Here is a 14,753-nt window from a genome sequence, read left to right on the forward strand (position 1 = left end):
ACCATTTTTGATATGAGGTAGTTTTTACAGTTTATTAGGGTTGATACGGGCTTTATTTTTCAATATATTATGATTACAACAATGCATTTATATTTTATTGCAGTGTATTATGTATTTTTAATTTGCAGTTTTAAAATATCTAGCCTACTAGTAGAAAACCACAGTTGTGAGCTGCATTTATAATGTCATAGTCTCACATTTCTTTACTCCAGTTATTTCTCTCTGCGTGATTCTCAGGTAATGCATATTTAATCATCTGAGAGCAGAGAAAATGATCTTTTTATTTAGTTGTGAGTGAATAAAAGACGCCTGTAATCATGCAAAGCAAAGCGAGAATGAAGGCCAAACACACTTGAACATCTTCCAGCCCACTTTATTCAATTAAACACACCAGTGCATCGCACAGGGACTTTTATTTTGCATCTAAAACTGAAGATTAAACACATTTTGGGAGGCAGTGAGGATCATTAATTTTAATGAACGTCGCCAGGGTGGATATCTTCAGGTGGAAAACCTCTGCCGCCCCATTTTCCCATGCCCTATGCCTCTTTAAAGCAGCATGTCAAAGAGGTATATGCATAGGAAAAAGGAACAGCGAGTGCAGTCAGACGGAGAGACGGAAACCTCAGAGAAAAACACAGGAAAACAACAACAAACATCAAAACTCAGGCAGAAGTTTGGTGTTAAAAATTGAACGATTTCACAATGATGCGTTTCTACATAGCTTTTATACTCAGCGTAAAAGCATTTTATAAGTCTAGAACAACTTTTAAGAGTATTTTGTAGGTTAAAAGTCCCTCACGGAATCACCAGTGCATTCATTTCTACTTTTAATGTTATGTATTTTTAAAAAAATATCAAATATAATTTACAAAGGTGCATTTCTGGTTTCCTAAAAAGCTTTTATTTTCAGTTTTAAAACATTTTATTAGTCTAGAAAAACATTTAAGTATATTTTGTAGGTTAAAAGTCCCTCATGGAATCACCAGTGCATTCATTTCTACTTTAATGTTATGTATTTTTAATAAAATATCAAATATAATTTACAAAGATGCATTTCTGGTTTCCTAAAAAGCTTTATTTTCAGTTTTAAAACATTTTATTAGTCTAGAAAAACATTTAAGTATATTTTGTAGGTTAAAAGTCCCTCATGGAATCATCAGTGCCACTATAACACACTATAATACACACTTTTAATATTTATTTTATTTTCTAATTTAGATTTTAATGAATTCTCAAAACAATGACATATGAAAAACACTGTACAAAAAAATATTGATTTATGTAAAGAACCTTTTAAATGTTTAGAAAATCGTTTAAGAATAATTTGTAGGTTAAAAGTCCCTCATGGATTTATCAGTGCCACTATAATACACACATTTAATATTTATTTTATTTTCTACTTTAGATATTTTATCAATCATTAAAACACATATTTCTGTTAAACGCTGATTGATTTCTGGTTTTCTAAATAGGATTTATTCTCATTGTAAAGAACATTTTAAATGTCTAGCAAAAGTTTATTGGAGATTTTGTAGGTTAAAAGTCCCTCATGGAATCGTCAGTGCCGTTAAATTATATTTATATATTGTTTTCATGTTCTAGATTTATAATAAAATATCAAAACTAAGGCAGAAATTTGGAAAATTATTTATTATTCATTTATTAATTATTTATTGAAATCAAATTTATTTAATGTAAAAACATTTTAAATGTCTTGAAAAACTTTTAAGAGTATTTTGTAGGTTAAAAGTCCCTCATTGAATCATCAGTGCCACTATAATACGCTATAATGCATATAATATTATAAAAATATATAAATGTCTAATGAATTATCAAATACAGAACTTTGGAAAAAACTAATTTAATAAATCTTGATTTTACATTGATGCATTTCTGCTTTCCTAAATAGCTCAGTGTAAAAAAAATATTTAAAAAAAACTATTGTAAAACATTTTGTAGGTTAAAAGTCCCTCATGGACTCGTTGGTGCCACTAAATTACATTCATATATATTTTTAATGTGATAGATATTTAATAAAATATTTGGAAAGTTTGGAAAACACTGTTTAAAATAATGATGGATTTCACAATGAGGCATTTCTGGTTTCTACACTTTATTTTTATTTTATATAAAGAATTTATATAAACATTTTACACGTCCAAAAAACTATTATACACATTTTTTTGTTAGCTACAAATCCCTGGTGGAATCATCAGTGCTGCTAAATTATATTTACAGTTGAAGTCAGAATTATTAACCCCCTTGATTTTTTTTTTTTCAGTTTTAAATATTTTCCAAATGATGTTTAACAGAGCAAGGAAATATTCACAGCATGTCTGATTATATTTATCTCATAATATTGATCAATTATTGGTTTTATTTCGGCTTGAATAAAAGCAGTTTTAAATTTTTTAATCACCATTTTAAGGTCAATATTATTAACTCCTTTAAGGTATATATTTCTCGATAGTCTACAGAACAAACCATCATTATACAATAACTTGTCTAATTACCTCTAAGTGTAATTACCTTTAAATTTAAGCCTTTAAATGTGACTTTAAGCTGTATAGAAGTGTCTTGAAGAATATCTAGTCTAATATTATTTACTGTCATCATGACAAAGAGAAAATAAATCAGTTATTAGAGATGAGTTATTAAAGCTATTATGTGTAGAAATGTGTTGAAGAAATCTGCTCTCTGTTAAACAGAAATTAGGGGGGGAAAAATAAACAGCGGGGCTAATAATTTAAAGTATTTTTTTCTATGCAATTGAACAACGTGTAGTTTCTTAGTGTAAATGATCGTTTTTTATAAACCACATATATTTAAAATGAAAGTTTTTAATTGTTTGCAATTATTATTTTAATGATATTTATAATAATACTTATAATTATTATAATAGTGAACAATGTAATAGTTAAAGACATTTTAAAACTTTTTAAAAATAGATTTATTTCTAGATCTCCAAATAAGTTTGCAAAAGAGTAAAAGGAAAAACTAAAACAAAATGAAAATAAAAGTAAAATATTATAAAGAAATATAAAAGCATTATTAAAGAATAATCAGCATGTCTAAACCCAAGTGTGACAATAGATAATGTTAGATCTCCCAAATAAAGCATTGAGTAATATTATAAAGAAATACTGCATTAAAAGTGAGAATATTATCAAGAAAAACCTCATCAAGAAGCATCCATCAACAGCTGAATGAATCAACCTCTTCTAAAACCAAGTGTCTTGTGTAGTGACGCTGTATTCACTGATTTTGGTTTCTCAAGTACATTTTTACAGTAAAAATAATCATCTTTAGGTAAAAACGTTCCTGAGATTAACTGCACAAACTTATTTAAACAGCGTAGATTAAAATATTACAGCAGCAGTCTGAACTTTACACTAAACACACACACACATTATTAATTATTAATGCATTATACATCAGGGGTCTTTCTTTAGTACTATTCTGACTCTAGAAAGAAAAGTAAAGTGAAGTGTATGTGTGTGTGTGTGTGTAGAGTGCTCACCTGTAATGTTCTGGACGATCTCCTGCCCCAAACTCGGTCCTGCGGGGATTTATTCCTCAGCCGAGACCTTGAAGATTGTTTCAAGAAACACACACACACACACACGCACACACACACACACACACACACACACACACACACACACACACACACACACACACACACATGCACTTACTGTTCTCAGCTCCTCCTGCTTCTCTACACACACACTTATACACAGACAGACACACATACACAGACATACACACATTAACACACACATACAGGCACGCACATTGATATACACACAAACACACATATATACGCAGACAGACAGACACACACACACACACACACACACACACACACACACTGTGCTGCACAGGTGGAGCGGAGACACACACATCACGCTGAGGAGCGTTTGGGACACAGTGTAATTCTGCTTATCACTCAGGGTCTCACACACACACACACACACACACACACACACACACACACACACACACCACACCACACACACACACACACACACACACACACACACACACACACACACACAGCAGGATTCAACGCACCCAAGGACCTGGACAAGGCCTGAGGATGAACACACACACACACACTCTAGCACAAACACACACTCTCTTTCTCGCTCTCTCTCTCTCATACACACAGTCAGAGACACTCTCACACAAACACACTAACTTCTTACATGCATGCGCACACAAGACACCACAGTCATACAAACTCACATACACACATAAACAAGCACATTGATACTCTCTCTTGTACACACGCACACACACACACACACACACACACACACACACACACACCACACACACACCACACACACACACACACACACACACTGATTCTCCCATGCATACATAAACACAGACACACATATTTAGACAGACACACACACACACAAGTACACAAACACACACACTTATTGCATACATGCACAAACACACACATTCTCTCTCATACACACACTCACACACACACCACACACACACCACACACACACACACACACACACACACACACCACACAATCACTCCCCCCCTCTCTAAAAGACACATTAGATCTGTGTGTGCGGTGTGTGTGTGTGTGTGTGTGTGTGGTGTGTGTGTGTGTGTTTTGAGCTCCTGTTCTTCATAATGAGTGTAAATCTCCTTCAGTGTAATATTTACAGCTCATGTTCACTGCAGAGTCTGGAGGAGTGTTTAGAGCAGCGCGCGTACGGTGTGTGTGGTGTGTGTGTGATGTGCTTTATCATGTATGACATATATATTAAAACTCATCAGCCTGTGTGTAAGCAGGCACACCCCCCCACCCCCCCCCCCCCCCCCCCCCCACCCCAACACACACACACTGATTGTGCAATATCAAAAGAAAAGAAACCTCCTTCATTCCACAGTGTGTGAAGATGAGAGATGCACAGGAGGAGTGTGCGTGTGTGGTGTGTGTGTGTGTGCGTGCATTAGTATATGATGTTCTGCAGATAACTTCAGGATTCATTCGTGTTTATCTGTGCACAAACACATTTAGCTGTGTGTGGAGTTCTGCATTCAGTTCTGCATTCTCCACACGTTTATTTCATATTTTAGATAAATATCTGCACACTTTTATTCATCTGTTCATTTATTCGGGATTTATTTCTTTGCAATATTTACATTTTCTCTGCATTTAGTTCTTATTTAATTTGTGCATGTTCTGCATTTATCCATGAACTAGCACCTCATGCATTCATTTCTGATTGAAGTTTTGCCATTATGTATTTATTAATTATTCTTTGCACTTTATGAATTTATCTGTGCATTAATTTCTGATTTAATTCAGCAATTCTGTATTTATTTATTAATTGTTTGCACCGTTTGAATTTATTTGTGCATTTATTTCTGATATATATTTGCACTTTATGAATTTATCTGGGCATTTATTTCTGATTAATTTCACATGTATGCATTTACCACTGCGCATTTATTTCCATCATGTATTTATTTCCTATTTAATTTCAGCACATTCTGGATTTATTATTAATATTTTTGGAATTTATAAATTTACTTGCAAATATTAAATCAGAAATAAATGCACATGTTGTGCATTTATCTGGGCATTCATTTCTGATAGAAGTTTTGCCATTATGTATTTATTTCTAATGTAACTTTTTTTGCACATCATGCATTTATCTATGAATACTTTTTATATATATTATTTAGGGGTTTTTAACCTTTAATGGATAGAATAGTGCAGATAATTGACAGGAAATAGTTGGGAGCAGAGAGAGGGGAAAGGGTCAGCAAAGGACCTCGAGTCGGGAATCAAACTCGGGTCGCCGTGAGCACCATGGTGCTATATGTTGGCGCACTTAACCACTAGGCTATTGGCACAAACTATGAATACATTTTTGCACTTTATTAATTTATCGGCATCCATTTCTGATTTAATTCCTGCACGTCATGAATTAAATCTGTGCATTTATTTGTATTACATTTTTGCCATTGTGTATTTATTTCTGATTTAATTTCAGCTCATTATGCATTTATTTCTGATGAATTTTTGCTCTTCTTGAGTTTATCTGTATTTATTTCTGATTCAGTTTTTGACTATGTATTTCTTTATGAATGAATTATTGCAGGACGAGGCAGTGGTGCAGTAGGTAGAGCTGTCGCCTCACAAACAATAAGGTTGCTGGTTCGAGCCTCGGTGGGTCAGTTGTTGTTTCTGTGTGGAGTTTGCATGTTTCCCCTGCCCTTCGCGTGGGTTTCCTCCGGGTGCTCTGGTTTTCCCCCAAAGACATGCGGTACAGGTGAGTTGGGAAGGCTAAATTGTCCATAGTGTGTGAAGTGTATGGATGTTTCCCAGAGATGGTTGCGGCTGGAAGGGCATCCGCTGCGTAAAACATGTGCTGGATAAGTTGGCGGTTCATTCCGCGTGGCAACCCCAGATTAATAAAGGGACTAAAATGAATGATGAATGATAATTGCATTTGATGAATTTATCTGTGCATTATTTCTGATTTATTTCTGCACGTTATGCATTCACGTCTGATTATTTCTGATTTATTTTTAGCACTTGATGAATTTATCTGTGGATTTGTTATATGCATTCAGCAGTACAGTTATCTGTATATCTGCATATTTACTCATGCTTTTAGCTGTGCATAATTTAAGCAGTAATTTAGGCATGTGTTTTGCATTAATGTAAGCATATATCATGCATTCATTTGTCTATGTATTTGTACATATGCATTAAACTATGCACTTACTTATCCATTCATACTGCATTATACATTAGTTTATGTATTTATCTCTGCCAGTATTGATATGTATATCTATATGTGCGTTTACTTTGCATTATTTTTTCACTAGCTGGCTGTTTCTCTTCATTTTTTTTTCTAAATCTCCTCAACAGATTCTCATTGTTTAAATATTCATAACAATTATTATTCATGCAGCATAAAACACTTACAATGATCTAGAATTTATTTGCTATTTTATAATCCTCGTTTGCATTAAAGTAATATGTGTTTGATTAAAGTCAAGTGGAAAAAATAAAATAAAAATGATTTAAAAATTGGTCCAATTTTCTTTATGCATCTGTATTTCATCTGAGCTGCTATTCACATTCATTTTACAGCTATTATATTGATCTATTATATCATTATTATCTCTTATATCTACTGTACTTTTCTGTTATATTTGCTGTCTAATGTGCTTGTTTATGTCTTGTTTTTAGATTCCACGTCTGAGAAAAAGAGAATACTTCATGAAGTCTGTAAGTTATGATGAATCTTCTTTCTGTTCCAGATTAATAATGCGATACAACAGCAACTTCAAAAAATTACTGCAATTTAAATATATGTATCATTTTTCATTAAATGATAATAAAGAGACTAAGCTGAAGGAAAATGAATGAGTGAATAATAGTCCATTCCTTTATAACAGTTTTCTTCTTGTCTTCTTGATGACTGAACAATAGCCATAAAGAGAAATGAAAGTGAAGCGGTGTTTAGTGATGGATGGTGTTTGGAGTTTCTCTCTGTGTGTGTGTGTGTGTGTGTGTGTGTGTGTGTGTGCGTGTGTGTGCGCGTGTGTTGTGTGTGTGTGTGTGTGTGTGTTTGTTGACTTCAGACTTCAGTATTTTAGCAATATATGCAAAGCCACAGAAACAGACGTTCATGCTGCGCTCGGCATATTCAGACTTGTGTTGTGAATCAACAGAAAACACTGACGAGGAGGAAAATAAAAGGTGCCCTGAGCTGAAAAACAGAGGATCAAATACAGCGTTTACAGGTGACAGAAGCAGGAAAACAGCTTCTAATCAGCCTGTGACACACACATACTGCATATATATCTATATATAAATATACTGTAGACAGATGAAGACACAATTATTCGCCCTCCTACATTTGAATTATTTTAAATAGTGTGCCATGTCCCAATATGTCCCAACACACTTCTAAACAACAGTTTCAATGGTTAAGTTTTTTTCTCTTTGCCATGATGACTAAATAATATTTGACAAGACACTAGTTTTCAGCTTAAAGTGACATTTAAAGGCTTAACTAGGTTAATTAGGTTAATTACCAATAGTATTGACCTTAAAAACTATTTGTAAAAAAAATCTAAGAGCAGCTTTTCCAGCCAAAGAGGAAATTCATTCACCCCCCCCCCCCCCCCCCACCCCCCCTGAAGTGTCTTGAAGAATATCTAGTCTAATATTATTTACTGTCATCATGACAAAGAGAAAATAAATCAGTTATTAGAGATGAGTTATTAAAACTATTATGATTAGAAATGTGTTGAAGAATCTGCTCTCCGTTAAACAGAAATTGGGGACAAAAATAACAATAATAATTAATTCAGCTAATAATTCAAGGGGGTTCATAATACTGAATTCAATTGTATATAATAATTAAAATTTAAAAAAAAAACAGTTAGATTTGTCCATTTGACTCAACATTGAGTTAAACAACTCAACATTATTTAGAGTGCATCTTTTTTTCAGTTTTCAGTGTTAATAGTAAAATGTCTAACAGTTCATTCTAACAAATCCTACAATCAACAGATTTTAGATCAAGAATAGAAGCCTGATGAAGATTTTCAGTTGAGTATTTTGAAATCTACATATCTACATATATGCATGTCTTACTAATATGTTTATATGTATTTATACATAAATATAGTTGATGTGTATATTTCAATGTATTTAACATCTATTTTAAAACAGTATATGGTTTTGGCTGCTCCTTTTTTACATGTAAAATGTGAAAATATTTATAGGGATGTAATAACACATTATAAATAAAATAAAATAAAATAAAATAAAATAAAATAAAAAAAAATAAAATAAATAAACAAATAAATAAATAAAATGAAAAATAAAATAAAATAAATAATAATATAATAATAATAAAAAATTTAAAAATAAAAATAAAAATAAAAAATAAAAAATGGAGAAAGGTTTTTTTTAACGCAAGTCTACATGTTCTGAGGTCTTGATGTTGCACTTAAGTTTCTTCAGATGTTGCTGATATTAATCATAAACTGCACAAAATGTGTAAATTAAGTTACAGATATTTACAGAAAAATCTAATGTTTACACAAAAAATGCATTTTCATGCAATCCCTTCATGTTGTTTTTACAATTTTAAGTTGATCATAAAATCATAAAGTTAACATAAACAGTAAAGCTCACCCCCAAAAAAGCTGAAGAATTGTGTAGTTTCAGCTCAATTTAAATATGTAGTTTGAACAAGCAGCAAAAATGAGTGAACATTATAGTAATCTGTAAACATTTATTTATTTATTTAAAAAGATCTAAAATATAAACATCTGCAGAACCTATAATTTCATCAAGATCTCAATCTTGTTAATGGTCAAAATATGGAAAAACAAGTTTATAAATACATCAACATTATGACTTTTAACCTACATTATCAAAATATCCATTAATTGCAGCTTCTGTATTTTGTTTTCACTTTATTTAAGATTCTGTATTGGTTATTATACAAAAGCTGGGCTATTTTAACCTAGTTATGGGTTTAATACAGACTAACCAACTACTGGTTATTTATTTTAATTAAATAAATAAGAACATTTAATCCAACATTTGGGTTATTTATTGATATAAACTTATACAAATAATGCATAGTGATTAATACTATGCTGTAATGCATATAGATGTTAGTAACTAAACAGAAACAATTCTGGCAGTATATTACAAGGCTTTTGTACTGTGATTTAAAGCGCCAACCCAGACAATACATCACTTTAAACTGTTAACAAAGGTAATGTATTACAACTTTCCAATGTCAATATATTCCAATATGATGTTGGGGAAAAGATCAAGGTCCCACAATGCATTCAAAAATAAAACACCTGAATCACAATATATAGACAATTAATTAAGAGTATTTACAGATATTTCTTACAGTGCATGGGTTGACCCAATCTGTGTGTATATACAGTTAAAGTGTGAATTATTAGCCCCCCTGTTTATTTTGACCTTAAAATTGTTTAAAAAATTAAAAACTGCTTTTATTCTAGCCGAAATAAAACCAATAAGACTTTCTCCAGAAGAACAAATATTATCAGACATACTGTGAACATTTACTTGCTCTGTTAAACATAATTTGGGAAATATTAAAAAAAGAAAAACAAATTCAAAGGGGGCTAATAATTCTGACCTCAACTGTTTGTGTGTGGTAGTTTTTATATTTATTCGCTTATATTCATGCAGTGGGGTATTTACAATACAGATATCTTTGTATTTCAGCGTCTCCAAGCCTGACCGAGACTCGCGGGAGTTTGCGAGGCGCCAAACCCGCATTTAAATGTTTCCCCATCGGACATCAAACGTTTTCCTCTTTCCTCCGCTCAGCAGCAGCAGACCAGAGACAAAGCAGCCAGCTCTGCACAGACATGTACCTGGAGATGCTCCACAACCATATTCCCCGCTTCAACGCAATAAACAAACAGCTCATTTGCATATTAGATTGGACGATCGGCACAATGGGGATCAAGACTTAATCCCGCTGTAAGTGAAACAGTGATCCTCCCTGCTCCTTTCATCTTCACATTATCGGCCGATGGATTAGGTCTTGTCTTGAGTGGATGATGTCCATTGATTGTATCAATTGATGATGATTATTCATCTGTTCTTCTCAGATAGTCGAGGTGCTCAGACTCGCTGGCGCCTGGATATCGCAGCTCCGCAGAACGTGTGAAAAAGCCCATCCAGCATCTATTAACTTCAATTACAGCCGTTATAAACGCGCACTGAGGCTCCATACGCATGCAAACGAGCTCGGCGCCTCCTCAATAAAGTCTACAGACCTCTTGAGGACTTCTGAACACGCTTTTTTTCTTCTTCAGCCCAGAACAAACATCATGATGCCCAGCAAGTTCTCCGTGGAGTGGCTCTCTCAGAGTTTCCATGATCAGGAGAAAAAGCAGAACAAAAGCTCCTGGAGCTCCTCAAACAGCGGCTGCAGGAGCAGAGAAGGCCCCGGCTTCACCTACTAGTAAGTAGACATCAATACACCGGGTTATCTTAGTTTGCTCTTTAATACTTTAGTCATTTATAGGCTAGTAATCAATACATTCCTTTTGAACCATTTGCTATGTTGAGCCAAAAATGCTGTACTGTTTTTACCCAACTCAAATATGGACAAACCCAATATTGGGTTGAAATGAATTGGGTTTTATGGTGTACCAGTAAAGTAGAATTAATCTGTTGTGGTGATTCTGTAGTTGCTGTGGTAACACTAGAACTATAGTGATTAATCTGTTGTGGTGATTCTAGTTGCTATGGTAACACTAAAACTATAGTAATTAATCTGTTGTGGTGATTCTAGTTGCTATGGTAACACAAGAACAACTATAGTAATTAATCTGTTGTGGTGATTCTAGTTGCTATGGTAACACAAGAACAACTATAGTAATTAATCTGTTGTGGTGATTCTAGTTGCTATGGTAACAAGAAACTATAGTAATTAATCTGTTGGGGTGATTCTATAGTTAGGTTCTATAGTATACTGAACAAGTGACCCTATAATGTAGTTTTCTACAAATAGGATATGTTGTATTTAGGTATGGGGCAATAACCGTGTTCAAGGTATACAGTGGTTTGGAAAAGTCAAGGTTTTAAAACTGTCAAAATGTTCTGCTTTACCATTCTAAGGTATGAGTAAGATTTTTTATTTACGTTTTTTTTTGTTATTTAGGTCAGCAAATTGTAAAGAAATCTGTGTTTTTGAAACCAACGAAGACAGCTGCAGTTAATGACTTATTTAATTATTTAGTCTGACATGTTTATTGCTCCAACATATCTTAAATGTTTCATAAAGTAAAATATTTTGTTCAAAGGGGATTTTTTTTGTTTTTTACCGAGACATTTAAAAATAATATATTTTAGAGCAGTAATTGCAATATTGTGAAACTGTCATATTTTTATCTAGTCTTATACCGGCCCGTGCCTAGTTGTATTATTACAATACACCACAGTTTAAATATAAATTGTTGTAACTAAGTTAAATTTAATATAAATGACTATAAAATTTGTTTCAAAAGTGTCATTTTGAGAAATTAGTTTAAATTGCTAACTGTATCAATATTGATCTAAGTGGTCAGTTACCATAGCAACTGTAAAATCAACACAACAGATCAATTACTATAGTGTTGTGTTACCCAAGCAACTGTAGAATCACCACAACACATCAATTACTATAGTTGTTGTGTTACCATAGCAACTGTAGAATCACCACAACAGATTCATTACCATAGTTGGTTGTGTTACCATAGCAACTGTAGAATCACCACAACAGATCAATTACCATAGTCGTTGTGTTACCAATAAGCGACTGTAGAATCACCCACAACAGATCATAATATTACTATAGTTGTTGTGTTACCATAGCAACTGTAGAATCACCACAACAGATCAATTACCATAGTTGTTGTGTTACCATAGCAACTGTGGAATCACCACAACAGATCAGTTACTATAGTTGTAGTGTGTTACCATAGCAACTGTGGAATCACCACAACAGATCAATTACCACAGTTGTTGTGTTACCATAGCAATGGTGGAATCACCACAAACAGATCAATTACCATAGTTGTTTGTGTACCATAGCAACTGTAGAATAGTTGTTTGTGTTACCATAGCAACTGTAGAATCACCACAGCAGATCAATTAATATAGTTGTTGTGTTACCATAGCAACTGTAGAATCACTACAACAGATCAATTACTTTAGTTGTTGTGTTACCATAGCAACTGTAGAATCACCACAACAGATCGATTACCAAAGTTGTCGTGTGACCATAGCAACCATAAAATCACCACACCATATTAATTTCTATAGTTGCTGTGTACTATAGCAACTATAGAATCACCACTCCAGATTAATTCATGCAGTTTACTCTAGTATAGTTCACTGTTTACTCTAATGACGATAGCATGTTTCCTGCTGCTCTCCTCAGACAGCTGTGATATACAGATGTGGAGAGTGATGACAGTGAAGCAAGAAGCGGGGACAGAATCGACGCGTCAGGACCAAATTCACCAGCGATCAGATCTCTGGTCTGGAGAAGAGCTTCAGCAAACACCGCTACCTCGGAGCCTCTCAGAGGAGGAAGATAGCAGAGAAACTGCACCTGTCTGAAACTCAGGTGTGTGTCTGTGTGTGTGTGTGTGAGTGTGTGTGTGTGTCTGTGTGTGTGTGTGTGTGTCTGTGTGTGTGTGTGTCTGTCTGTGTGTGTGTGCGTGTGGTGTGTGTGTGAGAGAGAGATGATTTGAATTTTGAAAACTTTCCATTTCATAATTACACATATACTAAATACAAATACTGGATAATACTAACCTATTAGACAGACATTATAAAGAAACCACTACATTTCAATCAAACTCAGAGCACAAAACTCCTCAACAACCCCAAATCATTTCAGAAGTTAACAGATCTTCCATGGGTTTATAAAAGATTAAACCCATCAACACCTTTGATGTATTAATGTTTAAAAACAACCAACAACACTCTGACCTGACAGTTTTTTAAACCATGTATTTTCCTACTGATATGAACCAGCAGTGTCTGGATGCAGCCTTGATGATGCAAGCTCAGACTACATACTGTATCTCAGAGATGCAATGTCAGATACAATAGGGTAGGGTTAGGCATGGGTATTAAAAAGCATTGTATGCAGCTCAGATTGCAACTGCACCAGGTCCAGACCCCTATCATATAAACAGCAAGCTTTGTCCCACCCAACAAAAAATAATAATACAAAACTGAGAGGTAACCTTTATTTTAAACTCATTTTAAGGTCAATATTATTATCTTCTTCAGCAATATAGTGTTGGATTGTCTCCAGAACAAACCACTGTTATACAATGACTTGCCTAATTACCCTAACTTTACCCTAATTAACCTAGTTAAGCCTTTAAATGTCACTTTAAGCTGTTATAGAAGTGTCTTGAAGAATATCTAGTCTAATATTATTTACTGTCATCATGACAAAGAGAAAATAAATCAGTTATTAGAGATGAATTATTATACACTATTGTTTATTAATGATTTGGAAAAAATCTCTCTGGTAAACAGAAACTGGAGAAAAAATATAGAGCAGGGCTAATAATTCTGACTTCAACTGTATATGTATTTATTTATATTTACCCCCATTTAAATAACTAAACTGATGAATGACAGACTCAACAATCAACAAGAGTCTCCTTATTTTTCATGTCTTGTAATTGTAATAGGTGAAGACGTGGTTTCAGAACCGGCGGATGAAGCTGAAGCGTGAGGTGCAGGACATGCGTGCGCAGACTTTCTCCTTCCCTCTGTTTTTCCACCGATGACGTCACTTCAGCACCACAGCGTGGGATACTACCACCAGCAGCAGCAGCCGCAGCACATCACACACCCGATGCTGTTCACATGCTGCTACTTCTAAACTTCTCTTGTGTGGAGTTATATTTGTGCAACAATTCTGTGTGCAAAAGATCATGTTTTGAGTGCACCAAAAGCCTTCTTGTGTGCTCAAAACATGATCTTTTGCACACGGAATTGTTAACATGCAAGCAACAAGTCATTTTGCACGTTCAAAACATGATCTTTTGCATGCAAAATTGTTAACACACAGGCAACAAGCCACTTTACATGGAGAAAGCATGATGTTTTGCATGCAAAACTGTTAACACGCACACAACCAGCCATTTGCATGCTCAAAACCTGATCA

At 33.9% G+C, this 14,753-nt stretch overlaps 1 protein-coding gene across 1 annotated transcript; it reads left to right on the plus strand.

The window, feature by feature from the left end:
• Window positions 1–10,902: 10,902 nt before the first annotated feature.
• LOC130239478 (homeobox protein vent1-like) lies at window positions 10,903–14,468 on the plus strand. The gene is given in 7 exon segments (XM_056470700.1): window positions 10,903–10,959; window positions 10,961–11,036; window positions 12,999–13,004; window positions 13,007–13,047; window positions 13,050–13,187; window positions 14,275–14,332; window positions 14,335–14,468. Coding segments are annotated over 7 exon segments (510 nt in total).
• Window positions 14,469–14,753: the final 285 nt, after the last annotated feature.

This window comes from Danio aesculapii, chromosome 13, assembly GCF_903798145.1.
Source record: "Danio aesculapii chromosome 13, fDanAes4.1, whole genome shotgun sequence".
Classification (NCBI taxonomy): domain Eukaryota; kingdom Metazoa; phylum Chordata; class Actinopteri; order Cypriniformes; family Danionidae; genus Danio; species Danio aesculapii.